This window comes from Schistocerca serialis, chromosome 4, assembly GCF_023864345.2.
Source record: "Schistocerca serialis cubense isolate TAMUIC-IGC-003099 chromosome 4, iqSchSeri2.2, whole genome shotgun sequence".
NCBI classification, from domain to species: domain Eukaryota; kingdom Metazoa; phylum Arthropoda; class Insecta; order Orthoptera; family Acrididae; genus Schistocerca; species Schistocerca serialis.
In genome coordinates this window covers 91,887,087-91,908,667 of record NC_064641.1, presented here as the reverse complement: position 1 = coordinate 91,908,667, position 21,581 = coordinate 91,887,087, and the positions used below count along the sequence as shown (strand labels likewise).

At 45.0% G+C, this 21,581-nt stretch overlaps 1 protein-coding gene across 1 annotated transcript; it reads left to right on the top strand.

Moving 5' to 3' along the window:
* The first annotated feature begins 2,369 nt into the window (after positions 1-2,369).
* On the top strand, positions 2,370-20,251 carry LOC126474279 (cuticle protein 18.7-like). The gene is made up of 3 exons (XM_050101744.1): positions 2,370-2,448; positions 14,716-15,047; positions 19,496-20,251. The coding sequence occupies exons 1-3, from the start codon at positions 2,370-2,372 to the stop codon at positions 20,156-20,158; spliced, it is 1,074 nt and encodes a 357-aa protein (XP_049957701.1). The 3' UTR covers positions 20,159-20,251.
* The last annotated feature ends 1,330 nt before the right edge of the window (positions 20,252-21,581 follow it).

Here is a 21,581-nt window from a genome sequence, read left to right as displayed (position 1 = left end):
TCACATTTTAATTTGTCCAAGTCCAGCTGCAGGACATGAAAATAAGCCTGCAGAATATTCCACACTGACGCGTATGCTTATGTTCATGTTCTTGTTTTGATTTCCACTCAAGTTCTTCAGCGGTTTTTGGAACTGAACTTTTGTTTATGCCACTACCTGAAACGATAAACAAGTTTTTATTCAAAGAAAAATAAGAAAAAAATAAGATAATATAATGAGTAACACATTTCGTTATAATTCGTCGCCATTCATGGTGACTTTCATATGCCATCAGGTAACAATCAAGCAGTCATTTAGGATGAAGAAAAGTACAACGGCGAAAGGAAGTTTATAACTTATTATGGAGGAAAGGCTACAAAACAAAGCCAAATTACAACTTTCTGGAACACATTCACAGAAGTGGCTGAAGAGGAAATAGAAAACACACCCACCCACTAACAGACCCAGCCATACACACACACACACACACACACACACACACACACACACACACGCACGCACGCACGCACGCATAAATATATCGCAGAGAACACACACAGTCACAAATACACTGATGGAAAAGAAAACGCAACAGAAAATATAATTAGCTTAGATTCGAGATTACTTTTGTTTACATATCTGAGTGATCAACACGGCAAGATCACAGGTAACGTAAGCACGAATAAGCCACTGCAGATACGAAATCCTGGTACATTAACATCCGGTGTAATCGCCGGAACGTTGAATGCGAGCATGGGAACGTGCATGCATTGTGTTGTGCAGGTGCCGCATGTGTGTTTGTGGGATGGAGTTCCACGCTTGTAGCACTTGGGCGGGTAATATAGGGACGGTTAATGCCGTTCGTGGTTGACGCTTGAGTTGTCGTCCAATGATGTCCCAGATGGGCTCGATTGGAGACAGATCTGGTGATCTAGCCGGCAGAAACAATGTGCCGACGCTCTGTAGAACATGTGGGCTATAACAGCGATATGTGGACGAGCGTTATCTTGTTGGAAAACACGCCCTGGAATGCGGCACACGAATGACTATAGAACAGATCGAATTACTAGACTGACGGAGAGATCTGCAGTCAGAGAGTATGGGATAACCACGGCAGTGCTGCTGCTGTCATACGATATCGCACTTCAGACCATAACTCCAACCGTAGGTCGAGTGTGTCCAGCACGCAGACAGGTTGGTTGCAGGCCCTCAATTGGGCTCCTTCTAACCAACACACGGCATTCGCTGGCGTCGACGAAAAACCAGCTTTCATCAGAAAACACAACAGACCTCCACCCTGCCCTCCAATGGGCTCTCGCTTGACACCATTGAATTTGCAAGTGGCGCTGTTTTGGGGCCAATGAAATGCACGCTACATGCCATCTGGCTCGAAGTTGTCCTTGAAGTAACCGATCTGTTCGTTGCGTCACTGTGGTGTCAACTGCTGCTGAAATTGCTGCTGCAGATGCAGTACTATGCGCCAGAGCCCCATGCCGAACACTATGGTTGTCCCTCTCGGTAGTGTCATTTGGGCGCCCGCAGCCAGGTATTTCTGCAACACTGCATTCCCCTGACCACCACTACCACGGTTATGTACAATGGCTACATCCCTATCAAGTCTTTCTTGAATATCAAAGAAGGAATATCCGGCTTTTCGTAGTCCTATAACAACACCTCGTCCAAACTCAGTGAGATGTTGATACCGGCGTCATTGTCGCCTTAAAGGCATTCTTCACTAACTTCAACCCACCATGTCAAAACTCAAAGGTAACTAACACTCACGACCGTTACAGCGCGTATTTAAACCAAACGTGATCTTCGTCGTCGTAGTTTCGCTACTAGCACCACTCTTACGCGACTGGCGCGAATTTTCAATAATCGTCTTTCAGATGCACAAACGCGTCTACCAATTTTCGTAATTCCTTTTTGCTGTTGAGATTTTTTCCCCTCAGTGTATGTCATCCTTGCTGGAATATTTCATTAACCGATAGGCGTACATTCGCTTTTTCCTCTTTCTTTTCATTTGTTTGACTTTCATCAGATGGTTGTTGACTCAGCACAAACTAATGTACAGTAATTACAAATTCCACAGTTTGTTCCACTGTCAGGTAAATCGCTCCTCGTGATTAACATTTCCTCCATAAACATATTGCGAACAGCGAAAGTTCATGCACTCTCTAGACTTATTATGAACAAATGTGGACTACTGTGATAAATACAAAGGAAAGGATGCATTTCTTTGAGCAGTTAAATACTGCGACACTTGGTAAACTCAGAGGATGTACAAGACACATATTACCAAATTAGAATTAGCTAATAAAACCTCAGATCAAGGAGAATAGCCTGAAAATACATGAACAGACAATCTGTTAAGACGCAAGAGGCTAAAAATGCAGAAGAAGAAGAAGAAGAAGAAGAAGAAGAAGAAGAGAAGGACGAAGGACTTTGAAACAACATATGCTTTCGAAGGTAGCACAAATTAATCGTAAAGCTAATATCTAACAGTCATCAAATATTCTGCACGAATTGGAGGAGGCCATTTTAAAATCTACTGACAGACGTTCGGTGTAGGGCGTAGTACTAGTCTCTAAGAAGAATAATTCCACTAATTACTGACACCGACGTCGCTCTGTGTGGTAATTATGAATCTGGAGCTGGTGTGACGATGCAGCCTGCATCGAATTGATGTCGAAATGTGGCTCACCTCCAGATTGCCACGAGGTTGTCTGAGCGCCTTACGCAATTCCTTCGAACCTGGCGTCATGGCGATTAAACTTCGAGAATAAGATCTCGAAGGGCACTAAATACTTATTTTTTTTCTTTATGCTTATCTTATAAAGACGGTAATCAACATTGGTCATAAGTTTTTTCTCACTGAACAACTTCGTTTGACAGCAATAGCTCTCTTGATTCAGTTTCTCAGAACAGGATGGTGTTAAAGTCTGGATCGACTAAAAGTAATTTCACCTACTATACGCTATTAAAGTTTGCTTTCATATCTCACTTCCAAGGTTTATATTACCTCTAAATGCTTCGCGTATTAGTAGTTACATGTAATAAACATCTACATACACATCTACATACATACTCTGCATTCCACCGCACGGCACCTTGTACCACTACTAGTCATTTCGCTTCCCATTCCACTCACTAATAGAACGAGGGAGAAACCACTGTCTAAAATCCGTAATTTCTTGTATCTTATCTTCATGGTCACGTTGATGGCAGTAGAGTCGTTTCGCAGTCGGCCTCAAATATCGGTTCTCCAAAAATTTGCGCAATAGTAACTTGCGAAAAGAGCATTGTCTCCCTCCGGAGATTCTCATTTGAGTTCATGAAGCATCTCCGTAATACTAGCGTGCTGGTCGAACCTAACGGTAACATACGAGGTATGTGCACAAAGTAAGTTCCGTTTGGTTGTATAAAACAAACGTGTACAGATACAGAAAAAATATTTATTTTCAAAAATCTGTAACTCTTAAACTACTTTTCTACATAGCTTCCGAAATTTTGTAGGCACTTGTCACAGCGCGGCACAAGTTTTTGTATGCCTTCTTAATAGAAGGTTGCCGCCTGTGTATTCAACCATGTGGTAACATGTTCTTTCAGCTCGTCATCGTCGTTGAAGTGTTGACCACCAAGGACAGATTTCAGGCGTAAGAATAGATGAAAGTCTCTAGGAGCGATGTGTGGCTGGTCCCGGCGGAGGTTCGTGTCCTCCCTCGGGCATGGGTGTGTGTGTTTGTCCAGAGGATAATTTAGATTACGTAGTGTGTAAGCTTAGGAACTGATGACCTTAGCAGTTAAGTCCTATAAGATTTCACATACTTTTTTTTTCTCTAGGAGCGAGGTCCGGGCGTTACGGAGGATGATCAAACGCTTCCCCCGGGAGAGTTGTTTGGTCACATTCGCCGTGGGAGGTCGGGCACTATCGTGGAAAAAAACAACACCTTTTGACAGTAATCCTCGTCGCTTGTTCTGTATTGCACGGCGCAATTTGTTAATGGTCTCGCAGTAACTACGTGCATTGTTTGGCCTCGTGGAAAGAAATCAATCAGCAAAATGCCTTTTCTATCCCAAAAAACGGTGCACATGACTTTTCGAGGTGTCAAGATTTGTTTAGGCTTAACCTTCGTTGGGGATGAACTGTGCCTCCATTCCATTGATTGGCGTACAGCAAGGGCACTAAGTGTAAACTAACGGTTGTGCTTAATCTTCTCTTCAGTTGTGTGAACCAATTCATCAGTAAGTACAGACAAGCGTACACTTCATTCTTCACCGTGAACTTCATCATGTCCTTCATTGAACAGTCTGACCGATCTTCTAACCATTGAATCACTCATAGCATTTTGTACGTAAACCTCGCAGATCTGCATTTGAATTTCCTTTGCCTTAACGTTCTTTGCATTTAGAAAACGAATCACAAATCTGATTTCACATGCGGCGGCATTTTAAATTACGGCTGACATTATAAAGAAGCACTACAAATCACACGTCGGCAGCAGCGATCTGAAAATGGGGTACATGTCTTCTCCTTGAGTCAGAGTAACTACCGCGCATGCTCGGAACTGCGATCGTAGCGCTGCCGCGGATAGGAATAGAAACGGAACTTACTTTGAGGACAACCCTTGTATATGGCGGCATGCTTGTGAATAGCTTCGATGTCATCCTCTAGTCGGACCTGGTGGGGATCGCAGACACCCGAACCCTGCTCACGAACTGGTCGCACTAGTGTTCTACACGCCGTCTCCTTTATGGTTGAGCTACACTTTCCTGAAATTCTCTCAATGAAACGAAAGCGAGAGATCGCCATCCCTGCTACCGACATGACGTGCTCAATTCATTTTATATCGCTTTGCAACGTTATGCCTAGGCATTTAATCAAAGTCACACTGGACTCGCATTCGGGAGGACGACGGTTCAATCCCACGGCCGGACATCCTGATTTAGGTTTTCCGTGATTTCCCTAAATCGCTTCAGGCAAATGCCGGGATGGTACCTTTGAAAGGGCACGGCCGACTTCCTTCCCCATCCTTCCATAATCCAATGAGATCGATGACTTCACTGTTTGGTCTCTTTCCGAAACAACACCAACCAATGTAACCGAAGTGACTGTATTAAGCTACACCCTGTTAACTCTGCATTCGAACGTTACAGGGCTGTTTTTCCTACTCACCAGCATTAATTTACCCGTTTATAAATTAGAACAAGCTGCCATTCATCACATCAACTGGAAATTTTGTCTAAGTCATCTTGTAAATTCTACAGTCATTCAGCGGAGACACCTTTGCCGGCCGTTGTGGCCTAGCCGTTCTAGGCGCTTCAGCCTGGAATCGCGCGACCGCTACGGTAGCAGGTTCGAATCCTGCTTCGGGCATGGATGTGTTAGTTAGGTTTAAGTAGTTCTGAATTATAGGAGACTGATGACTTCCGATGTTAAGTCCCATAGTGCTCAGAGCCATTTGAACCATTTCTTGACACACCTTTCCGTACACCACAGCGTCATCACAAAACAGCCGTAACTCGCTGCCCACCCTGTCCGCCAGGTCATTTATAAATGTAGAGAAAAAAGTGGTCCTATCTCGCTTACCTGGGCACTCCCGAAGATACCCATGTCTCTGATGAACACTCGCCGTCGACGACAATTTACTCGGTTCTATTGCTTAAAAAGTCTTCGAGTCACTCACATATCTGGGCGTAAACCGAATGCTCGGAGCTTCGTTAACAGTCTGCATTGGGGCAACGTGTCGAATGCTTTTAAGAAAATTTAGAGGTATGGAATCCGCCTGTTGCCCTCCATCCGTGGTTTGTAGGAAATCATGTGAGAAGAGTATAAGCTAAGTTTCTAATTCGTAGTGACTTTTCGAGAGAAGTTTTTCTGTCTCAATGAAGCTTACAATATTCAAGCTCAAATCGTGTTCAAGAACCCTGCAGCAAGCCGATGTTAAAGATATTGTCTGTAATTATATGCAGGAGTCATCTGCGATTTTTCTATTTGCTGGGACTTTTCGTTGGGCGAGAGATTTGTGATAAATGCAAGCTACGTAAGTGAACAGTCCCGCAAAGTACTCTCTGTGAAACCAAATTTTGGATTACATCTGGACCGGGTGACTTTGTTTGCAACTCTTTCAGTTGCTTCTCCACCCACGGATGCCAATTTATGTCCTCCATGTGGGAATCTGTACGACTTTCAAACGACGGTATGTTTGTATGATGAGTGACTTCCTAACGTGAAATTTTAAACAAGCTTTCCTTTTACCGTCTTCTGTTGACACTCCAGTCTGGTCGACAAGTGACTGGATAGAAGCCTTCGGTCCGCTTAGCTGTTTTAAGTATGATAAAAATTTTCTCGGGTTCTCTGTAAGATCTTTCGCTGATCTATGGTGGTGGCAGCTCTTGTATGCTTCGCGCATTGATCTTCTTATGGACGCACGAATTTCTACTAACTTTTGTCTGTCAACATTTGCGCACTCTTTTTATGCACCGAGAGTGCAACACTATATGTTACTTCAACATTTTACGTGCTTCATTATTAAACCACGAGCGGACCTATCCATCCTTAATCCATTTACCTGGCGCATATGTCTCCAGAGCGCGATCTGAAATCAGTTTAAAATTCGCATATAAGCCCTCTAGCCCGTCATACTGGAGCTAAATGATGTCCATTCATTATCTAGCCGGGATGGTAACAACTGCTGACCTGCTTTTTCTATAATTAAGTTTCTCTCCTGACAGATTCATTAACTTAAGCAATCGTCGTCACTATTATAATATGAAGATCGAAAATCCCTATTTCTATAGTGAGACTGTCGATTAGTTCAGACCCGTTTCTAGCTAAATAGTCTAAAATATTTCCAACGCATGTGGGTTGCCAGTCTAAAATATTTCCATGCATGTGGGTTGCTAATTGCTGAGGGTTAGAAAAAAATGGCTCTGAGCACTACGGGACTTAACATCTATGGTCATCAGTCCCCTAGAAATTAGAACTACTTAAACCTAACTAACCTAAGGACATCACACAACACACAGTCATCACGAGGCAGAGAAAATCCCTGAACCCGCCGGGAATCGAACCCGGGAACCCGGGGGCGGGAAGCGAGAACGCTACCGCACGACCACGAGCTGCGGACAAATTGTTCAGGGCTGTTTTCGATTAACAGCTTACATTAATTTCATTAGGGATTTCTCTTGTAAATGTATCAAAACATTAGATGCATTGTATGTAGTCTGCAGAGAATCATGATTTTCAACATAGAAAGTACAATAGTAATGTTATTTAACTAGTCACGGAGAACTGCAAAAAATAGCGTGTTGAATGAGGCTTCTCTTGATGTCGTATCTTGACTTATTTGATAACCTGACTGATCCACAGCTGTATATCTTCAAGCAAACAAGTTGATAGCAAACTGACATCTGCATACTGAATGGCAATCGTTTAAATAGTTGAACGGCAGCCTTGCGTCATAAATGTCGCGTCGCTTTCATTTGGCACTCACGGCGTTTTATATGTTGCAAAAATTTACAATAGAATTTTAGAGAGAGTTGAAATCTTAACTACAGAGGTAGGACACGAAATTCTGTTTGCAGGAAATGTATAATTCATTTTAAATCCTCTTTTGGCCAACCAGATTTAGGTGTTCTGAGATTTTACTGAACTGCTTATGGGTAAATCTGGTAGTATCCCTTTGAATTGTAGGACCAATACCCTTCCCCAACGCACCAGTTTTTTCTGCGTCTCTAACGATGTCGTCAGCTATAGGACGTTAAACCATGATCCTACTTCCTCATTTTTACACTTTCAGAGAGAGAGAAAGAGAGAGAGAGAGAGAGAGAGAGAGAGAGAGGAGGGGCAGAGAGAGGTAGAGAAAGAGAGAGAGAGAGAGAGAGAGAGAGAGAGAGAGAGAGAGAGAGAAGGAGAGAGACGTTATGAACTAGTTTTCTCTGGAAATCATAAAATCATAAAAATGGCAACAACTTAGGAAGATACAAAACAATTTTAAAGTACTTTTGAGTTTGTTACTAACAAAAAGATGTTATAAGAATCACCCAAGTTAAAAACGGGGCATTGTTATCTATTTTCATCTCAAGTATTGCGGGTAACTGCTGCGGGATAGCATATGTCATGAACTGATATATATATATATATGACTTTTGAACACTATGAAAATAAATACATTGTTTGTTCTCTATCAAAATCTTTCATTTTTTGCTAACTATGACTATCCGTAGTTAGTGCCTTCAGTAGTCAGAACCTTTTATTTAGCTGGCAGTATTGGCGCTCTGTGTATTGCAGTAGTTTCAGTAACGAAGATTTTTGTGAGGTAAGTGATTCATGAAAGGTATAGGCTATTGTTAGTCAGGGCCATTCTTTTGTGGGGACTATTGAAAGTCAGACTGCGTTGCGCTAAAAATATTGTGTGTCAGTTTAGTGATGATCAGAATAAGTAAAGAGAGCAATGTCTGAGTACGTTCAGTTTTGCTCAGCCGTCTGAAAGTCAAATACGTAAGAGGTTTACCAGCACAGACATTCATAATTTTTCTAAGAGGACATTTCAAGGTCTTCAAAGGCCAAGGGAGTACTCCCCAATAGAAAATCCTCATCTGTGTAATCCTAGAACATCAGCAGCTATGAATGTATTGCTTTCAACACGAGAGCAAGACTCAAATTAAATAAACCAAGTGTATACTTCTCTTCATGTGCCTCTGGAATAAACGTTGGAGTCCGATGCTTACCCTGGGAACATGAGAAGGAATCGTAAACGTGACAACCGTACAAGGCATGGAGCTAAACATCAGAATGGACTACGAGTGAGTAAGAGTACTTAACAATAACTGGAACGATAGAAGAGGTAGTCGATTTGATCGAGAGAAAGCAAAATATATACTTGGAATAAATGAAACAAAACAGAAAGGAATGAGGGGAGGACATATAGGGGATAAAACTTGGAAACAATATGAAACCAAGAAGTATATCAAGATAGAGATAAATAGGGGCAATTGTTCAGAAATATTCTATACAGCTCGCTGTAAGGATACGAAAATGATTATGAGGAGCAGTTGCAGTGAGACTTGGAAATATAAACTTACTTCTCTAGAATAACGCAGTTAAATAACTCCATGAACCCTGCTAACAAATGTATGTAGCTGATTTTTACTTCTTGGTCGGCCGTGCATCTGAAGAACTCACTAAGGTCAATAATTTCTATGTTAGAAGGAAGGAGCACAGAAGATTTTCGGACTGCCGCATGACTGAATGTTGATTGCTGAATGTGCTGATTCATAAGTCACAAGAAGCCATGTGCAGAAAAGCAGCATGTCCGGTAAGCCACTATATGGCCCACATCTAACTCCAAGTGTGCTGCTTTGGACGCCAACGGACCAAAGTTGACATGTTTCTAACACTGATTAGGAACATTATTCAGTAATTAGTATCTCACTATTCGTTTCTCGGAAGATATAAATTCTTGAAGAGTTGGAAGTTGTTGTCAGTATTAATAAAAATTTATTTCACGCGTACTAATTTTCTCCAAAGTCCCTATCACGTTCTATCTACATACGTAGGTCTTGTGCAAGAGCTTGTATTCCCTTCTGGTGACAGCTCTTGTCCTTTGCTCTTAGCCTAATGCTGAATGCATGAATTACGCTTTCATCATCTCTAAAGTGTGCCCCACGTGATGACTCCTTAAGTGGCCGAAATAGCTCAATCCTGTACGGGGAGATATGCTGAGACTTGTGTGTGGGTGTGTACTATTGTGTTGAACAACGATATCTTTAGGATTCTTCTCAGACCGAACACGTCAGAAAGTGTTACTACGTTTATTCGGAGTCTTCACATACGCCCCTGATTCAGTGATTGATACCTTTGGCAACACATCCACGAGAATAACACCATCAAGACTTTACCGGCAGAGGAAGCTGCCTTGAATTTTGTTCGTGGGTGGGGGGGAATGTGGTTGGTACCCATCGAGTGACTTTCTTTCTGGCTCACAATGATGCATCCTTATTGGGTCACCTGTAACGACCATTAATAGAAAGACCTCTCCATTGACCTTAACTGTTCAGATGAATCGGTTTTTCTTTGAATCTTGTGGTTTGTTGTGAGCATTGTGGAACACATCTGGAGCACACCTTTGAATATGCAAGAGACTTAATCACTGCACATGCACTTTCATTCCTGACCAATAGCTGTAGAGTCAGTTGTTTGCTGCTGGTCTGTATGAATTAAGGCATCCGTGCGGTTTACTAAGTCGAGAGTAATGGCTATGGTAGGACCACCCGAACGTGGCGGATCGTGCATCTCAGTTTCCCCACTTTTGGAAATTTGTGATAAGATCTTATGGGACCAGACTGCTGAGGTCATCCGTCCATAAGCTTACGCACTGCTTAATCTAACTTAAACTAATTTACGCTAAGGACAACACACACACACACACACACACACACACACACACACACAAATGCCCGAGAGAAGACTAGAACCTCCGACGGGGGAGCCGCGTGGAACGTGACAAGGCGCCCTTCCACACTTCCTGACGGTTCACTGCCGGCCGGTGTGGCCGAGCGGTTCTAGGCGCTTCAGTCTGGAACCGCGCGACCGCTACGGTCGCAGGTTCGAATCCTGCCTCGGGCATGGATGTGTGTGATGTCCTTAGGTTAGTTAGGTTTAAGTAGTTCTAAGTTCTAGGGGACTGATGACCTCAGATGATAAGTCCCATAGTCCTCAGAGCCATTTGAACTGACGGTTCACTGTCTTGACGCATCACCCAACAGTACTCCTATGAACTCTATTATTAGCACATTCTTAACACAAAGGGGATTTCTTTTTCCGCAACGAAGAATTAAAGTGCAGTATGAGGCTTGCAACGAGTATCTTGCGTAGATGCTATTTCGATGGTTCACTATGATTCTGTGATCTGCCGGAATGATTAGAAACTTGACAAATGTGCAGAAGAAACATCAAATTTTGAGCAGTTAAGAGGACATTTTCATGTATATATAGGGTGGTCCATTGATCGCGACCGTGCCAAATATCTCACGAAATAAGCGTCAAACGAAAAAACTACAAAGAACGAAACTCATCTAGCTTGAAGGGGGAAACCAGAAAGCGCTATGGTTGGGCCGCTAGATGGCGCTGCCATAGGTCAAACAGATATCAATTGCGTTTTTTTAAATAGTAACCCCCATTTTTCATTACATATTCGTGTAGTACGTAAAGAAATATGAATCTTTTGGTTTGACCACTTTTTCGGCTTTGTGATAGATGGCGCTGTAATAGTCACAAACATATGGCTCACAATTTTAAACGAACAGCTGGTAACAGGTAAGTTTTTTAAATTAAAATACAGAACGTAGGTACGTTTGAACATTTTATTTCGATTGTTCCAATGTGATACATGTACCTTTGTGAACTTATCATTTCTGAGAAAGCATGCTGTTACAGCGTGATTACCTGTAAATACCACATTAATGCCGTAAATGCACAAAATGATGTCCGTCAACCACAATCCATTTGGAAATACGTGTAACGAAATTCCTCTCAACAGCGAGCAGTTTGCCTTCCGTAATGTTCGCACATGCATTGACAATGCGCTGACGCATGTTGTCAATCGTTGTCGCAGGATCACGATAGCAAATATCCTTCAACTTTCCCCACAGAAAGTAATCCGGGGACGTCAGATCCGGTGAACGTGCGGGCCGTGGTATGGTGTTTCGACGACCTTTCCACCTGTCATGAAATACGCTATTCAATACCGCTTCAGCCACACACGAGCTATGTGCCGGACATCCATCATGTTGGAAGTACATCGCCATTCTGTCATGCAGTGAAACATGTTGTTGTAACATCGGTAGAACATTACGTAGGAAATCAGCATAAATTGCACCATTTAGATTGCCATCGATAAAATGGGGCCAATTATCCTCCCTCCCATAATGCCGCACCATACATTAACCCGTCAAGGTCGCTGATGTTCCACTTGTCGCAGTCATCGTGTATTTTCCGTTGCCCAATATTACATATTATGCCGGTTTACGTTACCGCTGTTGGTGAATGACGCTTCGTCGCTAAATAGAACGCGTGCAAAAAATCTGTCATCGTCCTGTAATTTCTCTTGTGCCCAGTGGCAGAACTGTACACGACGTTCAGAGTCGTCGCCATGCAATTTCTGGTGCATAGAAATATGGTACGGGTGCAATCGAAGTTGATGTAGCATTCTCAACATCGACGTTTTTGAGATTCCCGATTCCCGCACAGTTTGTCTGCTACTGATGTGCGGATTAGCCGTAACAGCAGCTACAACACCTACTTGGGTATCATGATTTGTTGCAGGTCATGGTTGACGTTTCACATGTTCAAATGCCTCTGAGCACTATGGAACTTAACTTCTGTAGTCAACAGTCCCCTAGACTTTATAACTACTTAAACCTAACTAACCTAAGGACTTCACACACATCCATGCCCGAGGTAGGATTCGAACCTGCGACGGTAGCGGTCACGCGGCTCCAGACTGTAGCGCCTAGAACCTCTCGGCCACTCTGGCCGGCGTTTCACATGTGGCTGAACACTTCCGGTTTCCTTAAATAACGTAACTATCCGGCGAATGGTCCGGACACTTGGATGATGTCGTCCACGATACCGAACAGGATACGTAGCACACGCAAATTGAGCATTTTGATCACAATAGCTATATATCAACACGATATTGACCTTTTCCGCAGTTTGTCCATTTTAACACGGGTAATGTATCACGAAGCAAATACCGGCCGCACTGGCGGTATGTTGCGTACTTATACGTTTGTGACTATTACAGCGCCATCTATCACAAACCGAAAAAAGTGGTCCAAATAAAACATTCATACATATTTGTTTACGTACTGCACGAAAATGTAATAAAAATGGGGGTTGCTATTTAAAAATACGTAGTTGATATCCGTTTGACCTATGGCAGCGCCATCTAGCGGGGCAACCATAGCGCCATCTGGTTTCCTTCTTCATGCTAGACGAGTTTCGTTCTTTGTAGTTTTTTCGTTTGATGCTTATTTCGTGACATATTTGGCCCGGTCACTATCAATGGACTACCCTGTATACAGGGTACGGCCAAACTTTCAGGAAACATTCCTCACACACAAATAAAGAAAAGATCTTATGTGGACATGTGTTCGGAAACGCTTAATTTCTATGTTAGAGCTCAGTTTAGTTTCGTCAGTATGTGCTGTACGTCCTCGATTCACCGCCAGTTGGCCCAATTGAAGGAATGTAATGTTGACTTCGGTGCTTGTGTTGACATGCGACTCATTGCTGTACAGTACTAGCATCAAGCACATGAGTACGTAGCATCAACGGGTTAGTGTTCATCACGAACGTGGTTTTACAGTCAGTGCAATGTTTACAAATGCGGAGTTGGCAGATGCCCATTTGATGTATGGATTAGCACGGGGCAATAGCCGTGGGGCGGTACGTTTGTATCGAGACAGATTTCCAGGACGAAGGTGTCACGACAGGAAGACGTTCGAAGCAATTGATCGGCGTCTTAGGGAGCACGGAACATTCCAGCCCATGACTCGCGACTGGGGAAGACCTAGAACGACGAGGACACCTGCAATGGACGAGGCAATTCTTCGTGCAGTTGACGGTAACCCTAATGTCAGCGTCAGAAAAGTTGCTGCTGTACAAGGTAACGTTGACCACGTCACTGTATGGAGAGTGCTACGGGAGAACCAGTAGTTTCCGTACCATGTACAGCGTGTGCAGGCACTATCAGCAGCTGATTGGCCTCCACGGGTACACTTCTGCGAATGGTTCATCCAACAGTGTGTCAATCCTCATTTCAGTGCAAATGTTCTCTTTACGGACGAGGCTTCATTCCATCGTGATCAAATTGTAAATTTTCACAATAAACATGTGTGGGCCGACGAGAATCCGCACGCAATTTTGGAATCACGTCATGAACACAGATTTTCTGTGAACGTTTGGGCAGGCATTGTTGGTGATGTCTTGACTGGGCCCCATGTTCTTCATCCTACGGCCAATGGAGCACGTTATCATGATTTCATACGGGATACTCTACCTGTGCTGCTAGAACATGTGCCTTTACAAGTACGACACAACATGTGGTTCATGCACGATGGAGCTCCTGCACATTTCAGTCGAAGTGTTCGTACGCTTCTCAACAACAGATTCGGTGACCGATGGATTGGTAGAGGCGGACCAATTCCATGGCCTCCACGCTCTCCTGACCTCAACCCTCTTACTTTCAGCTACGCAAACCCGGTACCAAATGTAGAGACTCTTCGTGCTCGTATTGTGGACGGCTGTGATACAATACGCCACTCTCCAGGGCTGCATCAGCGCATCAGGGATTCCATGCGACGGAGGGTGGATGCATGTATCCTCGCTAACGGAGGACATTTTGAACATTTCCTGTAACAAAGTGTTTGAAGTCACTCTTGTACGTTCTGTTACTGTGTGTTTCCATTCCACGATTAAGATTTGAAGAGAAGTAATAAAATGAGCTCTAACATGGAAAGTAAGCGTTTCCGTACACATGTCCACATCACATATTTTCTTTATGTTTCCCTGGAAGTTTGGCCGTACCTTTTTGTAACACCCTGTACATCGAAGGCTGGAAAGAGAAATGGTTGGAACATTATTTATTGAAAGAACCTCGTAAATGAGAGCGGAAGAAGAAATTTGCATAGTTGTTTGGTGGCCGGTCACCCGCAGCGGATCCGGATGAGAACAACTTGACCGGGGTCCCTGGGTCGCGACGACGCGGAAGAAGGGGGGCGAGGTCGGCGACGCGCTGCCGGTGGACAGCGCCCAGGTCGTCCTCCGCGTCCAATCAGAGCGGCGTCCGGGGCGGCCTTGGCGCCCTCCTCTGCCGTGGGCGCCGCACGCGACGCCGCGCTGCTGCGCTGGTCCTGCCTGGTCCCGCCCGGGTCCTCGGGCGACGAAGAGGCGCGGCACGCCATCGGGCCAGCGAGGACGCCGGTCCATATATAAGGCGGCCGGCGGGCTGTCTCGGCACAGTTCAGCAGCTGCAGCCGTCCACAGCATCATGAAGGTCCTGGTAAGTCACCGGTACTCAGACTGCTGGCAGGTCTAGAGTAACCAAACTGCAGGATTTTCAGTAATCGCGAATAACATAGTACAGTACCTTTAGGAGTACTTCTCGCAAGTGTTGGAAGCAGGTACACAAAAACTCAGAAACATCCACGAATATGTTACGTGAGAAGCGGCAATTGAAGGAAAAATTAGGAGACAGAAAAGGTCGGGATATGTATTGGGCACGTATAACTGAAGTGCAGCTATTCAAAAAGGTCCGGTATGGGCGTTAATTACCGTATGACTGCAAGACTTGGTAGAATTCTAATGAGTTGATGTGGAACAGATTTACGCTGAAAAAAAATCTAGTTCCAATTTCGGCCACCAGGTGCAAATCTGGCGCTGTGGATGCAAGAGTGACGTATAGAAGTGCTTCCGTATCTAATGGATTAGGAACGAGACGTGGACAGTAAAGATTAAACAAGTGAGAAAGGAATAATGAAGATGTTCTTCTTAACCGAAATTAACAAAAAATGGTTAAAATATCTCTTCGCACTATGGGACTTACCTCCTGAGGTCATCAGTCCCCTACTTAAACATAACTAACCTAAGGACATCACACATATCCATGCCCGAGGCAGGATTCGAATCTGCGACCGTAACGGTCGCGCGGTTCCAGACTGTAGCGCCGAAATTAACACAATCTGTTCCATACGAGCAGTCTGGAGCTGAGCGACCGCTACAGTCGCAGGTTCGAATCCTGCCTCGGGCATGGATGCGTGTGATGTCCTTAGGTTGTTGTTGTTGTTGTGGTCTTCAGTCTTGAGACTGGTTTGATGCAGCTCTCCATGCTACTCTATCCTGTGCAAGCTTCTTCATCTCCCAGTACTTACTGCAACCTACATCCTTCTGAATCTGCTTAGTGTATTCATCTCTTGGTCTCCTTCTACGATCTTTACTCTTCACGCTGCCCTCCAATACTAAATTGGTGATCCGTTGATGCCTCAACACATGTTCTACCAACCGATCCTTTCTTCTAGTCAAGTTGTGCCACAAACTTCTCTTGTCCCCAATCCTATTCAATACTTCCTCATTAGTTATGTGATCTACCCATCTAATCTTCAGCATTCTTCTGTAGCACCACGTTTCAAAGGCTTCTATTCTCTTCTTGTCCAAACTATTTATCGTCCATGTTTCACTTCCATACATGGTCCTTAGGTTAGTTAGGTTTAACTTAGGTAAGTTGGGTTTAATTAGTTCTAAGTTCTAGACGAGTGATGACTTCAGAAGTTAAGTCGCATTGTCCTCAGAGCCATTTGAACCATTTTGAACCATCCATACGAGCACCAGAGACGTCGACGAGATGCTGTACAGCCCGAGATTTGGACCTGGTGGCCAAAACAGGAACTAATTCTTTTCTCCAGCTTAAATCGGTACTGCACTTACGAATTGGCATACCTACCACGTTTCGCTGCCATACGATAGTTCGAGCCCTTACTACACCTCCTCGAGCAGTTGCAGGTAATACCATATACAACGCGATCTAGGGTAATCATCAGTTGAGCTGTGCTGCAAGAGAATACTGAGGATTAGATGGACAAATCTTATACCTAACCAGGAGGTACTGAATCGAATTGGGGAGAAAACAAATTAATGGCACACTTGACTGAAAGAAAAGAAAGATAGATTTATGGGACACAAAAAAATGTTCAAATGTGTGTGAAATCTTGAAATCTTACGGGACGTAACTGCTAAGGTCAGCAGTCCCTAAGCTTACACACTACTTAACCAAAATTACCCTAAGGACAAACTCACACACCCATGCCCGAGGGAGGACTCGAACCTCCGCCGGGACCAGCCGCACAGTCCATGACTGCAGCGCCTGAGACCGCTCGGTGTGGGACACATCTAGACGCTTTAAGGAATCAGTTTGATAATAGGGGTAAGAGGGGAGAGTATAAACTGTAGAGGGAGACAAAGGGTAAACTACAGCAAGCAGGTTCGAACAGGAGTAGGCAGATGTGTGGAAATGGAGATCCTGGCACAGAATGGACTAGCATGGACGGCTGTATTAACCAGTCATCGGACTGAAGAGCGCAACAAACAAACAACATTTGGTGTAGTTGATGTGAATGAATGAGAAAATTACTCCAGTGATTCTGAAGTACTTCTGTAAGGCCACACACTTTGGGTGAACGATAGGCGTGCAGGTTATTTTAGACGCTAGCCCTGCTGTCCTTACACATCTATTCATACACGAGCTACGAGACTACACATCCTCTGAAAGTGCTTTCTTCAAATCTTGCCACTGACATAAATGATTTACAAAATCTTTTATCAAATTTTCCCCTTTTTATTACACCTGTCTGTTCCCGTTGCCTTAGAGAAGCAAGTTGCAAATTTGACGTTACTAACATCATCTACATCTACATTCATAATCCTCAAGCCACGATATGACGTTAAGGCGGAGGCTATTTGTATACCACTCCCGCCCTTTCTGCTCCAATCGCGAATGATGAACAGGAAAAACGATTGCCGGTAGGCCTGTGTGTCAGCTGGAATCCCTCCAGTTTTACCGTCTTCGTCTTTTCGCGAGATAACATGAGAGGGACGAATGGCTTGGTTTACGCTTTTAGTAGCATACGCTCTCAGAATTTTAACAGTGGAACATTCTGCAATGCACAACATCGATATGTCACTGCAGTTGGTTGAACAGTTGCTTGAAATTTTCACGTTTACTAAATTAAATTGTTACGAAACCCACTGCTGTTCTTTGTATCTTCTATTTTTCGTCTATCAATTTCATCTGATAAGGATTCCAAAAAGGGGAGTAATACTGAAGTATCGGTAGAGTCAGGGTTTTCCAAAGTGCCGCGTGGAGTGGCTTCACGGTTAGAGGCGTCATATCACTGATTGCGCGGACCCTCAACCCGGAGGTTCGAGCCTTCCCTCGGGCAACTTAGCATAAATTAGTTTAAGTAGTGTGTAAGTCTAGGGACTGATGACCTCAGCAATTTGATCCCTTAGGAACCCACACACACTTGAACATTTTTTTTATGAAGTACCTCATTGTTAGCTGGACTTCACTTCCTGAGGATTCTTCCATTGAATCACAGCCTCGTATCTTTCTTTCCTACTACACGATCTTCGCCTTTGAAATAGCTCTATACGCATAAACTCAGATTTTAAACGTCTGTAACTGTTTCCAGTGTTTGTTTGGGAATGCTGTAACGCTACAATAACGAGTATTTCCGCCTAGTTACGTATTGCACGCTAGATTTGTTAGTGATGAGAGTCAACTGTCAGACCCTTTACCAAGTGTCCACCTCCTGTATGTCCCACCGCATTTCGCTAAATTTTCTTGATTAGCGACGTCTCTATACACCACAGCTCCATCCGTTAACAGCGTCATGTAAGTCTCAAAGCAGAGGATCAATGAATATATTTAACTACAATTGCGAAGTATCATTTCATTATAGCTTTAGCGCTTCCTTTCAAAAAAGATTCTTCAGTACTAATATTTAGACTATAGTACCTGCGCTGCACCCGGAAAACGAGTTCACTTTCGTGGGCTGGTTCAAATGGCTCAGAGCACTATGGGACTTCAGTGGTCATCAGTCCCCTAAAACTTAGAACTACTTAAACTAAACTAACCTAAGGACATCACACACATCCATGCCCGAGGCAGGATTCGAACCTGCGACCGTAGCAGTCACGCGGTTCCAGACTGTAGCGCCTAGAACCGCTCGGCCACTCCGACCGGCTCACTTCCGTGGGTCTCGACTATCTAGACACAAAACGGGAACTACCTCTCATCCACTTCAGTCACTTGGTTATTTCAAGGTTCGCTATTGCTAATAAACGAATCGAGTCATCGTACGTGCGCTTGTTTTAGTTCACCTGGATTGGGAGTCCCAGGTGATTAACTTACTTGTCAGACATAACCGTATATAAAGAATGACAAAGTTATAACTGTGATTCTCGAACGGCCTTTAAGACAAACCGCATCATCTCGATAAGATGAATCGCTGTTCTTTAATTTCATATTGCAGAGAAGCTGTAGGGAAGGGCTTCTAGGCGAACTAGAGATAGAGGCATCCTGGCATTCGTCTCAAGTGGTTTGTTGAAGTGTCTGAAAATGAAGTTGTGATGGCTGGAACGAGATTCACATCCCAGCCTTCCCTAATACTGGGACGATGTATTAAGTGTTACGCCAACTTGTGTAGTTGTAAAGTAGATTATATCCGAAATCTAATGGCTGATTGAAATACTGAGGAATGCTTTAGATAACGTGATCAGATAAATAGTAGTCAGACGTCATTAGGTACAAGCCTTTCGCCACATCGAAAGGGCAACTGGGAAATCTCACTGCATAGACAAGATCAGTATTGTTCAGCCAGAAGTGTAGGGAATGACGTTGCTACTTTATAGTTACCTGGGCCATCATGTTGAGTGATACCTTCTGGTTCGCAGGTCGTCCTGAGCGCCGTTTTGGCGGTATGCGTCGCCACCCCCGGCTACCTGTCGGCGCCTGCTCTGCTGGCCCGCGGCATCGCCGCCCCCGGCATCCTCGCCGCCCACGCGCCGGCGGTGATAGCCGCCGCCCCCGCTGTCGTCCGCACCATCCCTCCTGGCGGCCCCGCCAACATCGTGATCGGACCTGGCGGTGTGCCCCTGGACACCCCTGAGGTGGCCGCCGCCAAGGCGTCGCACGCCGCCGCCGTCGCCGAGACGAGGGCCCGCGACGCCGTCGTGAACACCGCCCCCGCCGTCGTGGCCGCCGCCGCCCCCGCTGCCATCGCCGCCGCCCCCGCCGTGATCGCCGCCAGGACGCCTGCCGCCACCGTGCTGGCCGGCCACGGCCTGCTCGCCCCCGCCGCCGCCCTCCGCTACGCCGCCGCCGTGCCGGCCCTGCGCTACGCGGCCGTCGCCCCCGCTGCCCTCGGATACGCCGCCGCCCACACCATCGTGGCGCCGGCCCCCATCCACCCCGGCTACGCCGCGTACGGACCGGCCAACATCGTGATCGGACCCGGCGGTGTGCCCCTGGACACCCCTGAGGTCGCCGCCGGCAAGGTCGCCGACGCCGTCGCCCACTTGGAAGCCAAGGCCCGCAACGGCGTCCTGCTGGGCTGAACTGTCCCCGAGTCCCAACAACCCTACGACCAAACGGCAATCACTGCTCATGTATATACCTGAAAATGGATAAATATATTTATTTTCTGCAAACATTTGACTTCTTTATGACACCAGTTTCCTTGCAGCAAGAAACACTGTCAGTGGTGCCAGGGTAATCGCCAGAGTCCTACGCAGTATCGAAAACTTTACGCTAACAATTACGTACATGGTGATTCCATGGCGATGTTACATACTTCCAGGGCTGATGGAGATGCGTAAATGTATCAACCTGAAGTAAGGGACACTGGTCGAGAAATAGCCGAGTCGAAAATTATAAGCGAAAATCGTTCTGATACCTCTGACAGTGGAACACACCCAGGTTCTTGTTCCATATCCCACTTGTCATTCGTCAACGGATACGGATCCAACATGATGGATCCTCACCTTATTTCCGACTGAGTGTTTGTCAACACTTGAAACAGATACCATATTAGTATAAAAATAGCTAAGGCTCACCGGCCACTTGACCATCTTCTTCTTCTGTGCGAATGCACAAACAGTGTCCGAACTCTTACGGGAATCGGCAACGCGCCGCGAGTAATGAGTATAATGGGTGGGGGGCACTACGAATGTAGTGCGGGACAATACGTTGAGAATGTGGGTTTCGCGGGAGGCGTGCCAGAGATTAATCCCTGCAGTCGCGTTATCCTCTGTGTCCTCGGTGGGTCAGATGGGTAGAGCGTCTGCCATGTAAGCAGGAGACCCCTGGTTCGAGTCCTGATCGGGGCACGCATTTTCATCTGTCCCCGTTGACGTATGTCAACTCCCGTAAGTAGCTAAGGGTGTTCATTTCATTGTAACTTGAAACAGACATTTCCTGGAAAATGGATAGGCAGAGCCGGTTCTGTTTCGTAGCCTGCTCCACCTTCGTCACCCCTCTTGAGTCCTTCTTGTGGCGTAGTGTGCAAAGTCTTGTGTACGAGACGCCCGTCGCGACTGAAGAGAATCTCAAGGCGAGAATACTCGCTGCCTGCGACACTATTCAAACGACACAGCGAATACCAGAACGAGTACGACAGCCTTTTGTGCGACGATGTCATGCCTGTATTGACGCTGCTGGATGTGATTTCGAACAGCTGTTGTAAATGTAGCAGCTTGTTGAAAATGGAGTTCTTAATTACTGTACCACAGACTTCAGATTTTCGGTCCCCCTGACATCAAGTTTCGTGCACTGTCACTAGTCTATCAACAGGAGAGTTATATGAGGGTGTTGATGAGTATTCTATGTGTCACGATGAATGTTCGGAAGACAAGGATATCTGGTCAGATGAGTAGGATTCGTTATGGATAGGAAGGTAGAGCAGGGAATGTACTGTTGTGAACGGTTCACTGATAGGATTATCATCATCAGGATTAACAGCGAACCGATACTGACAACAAT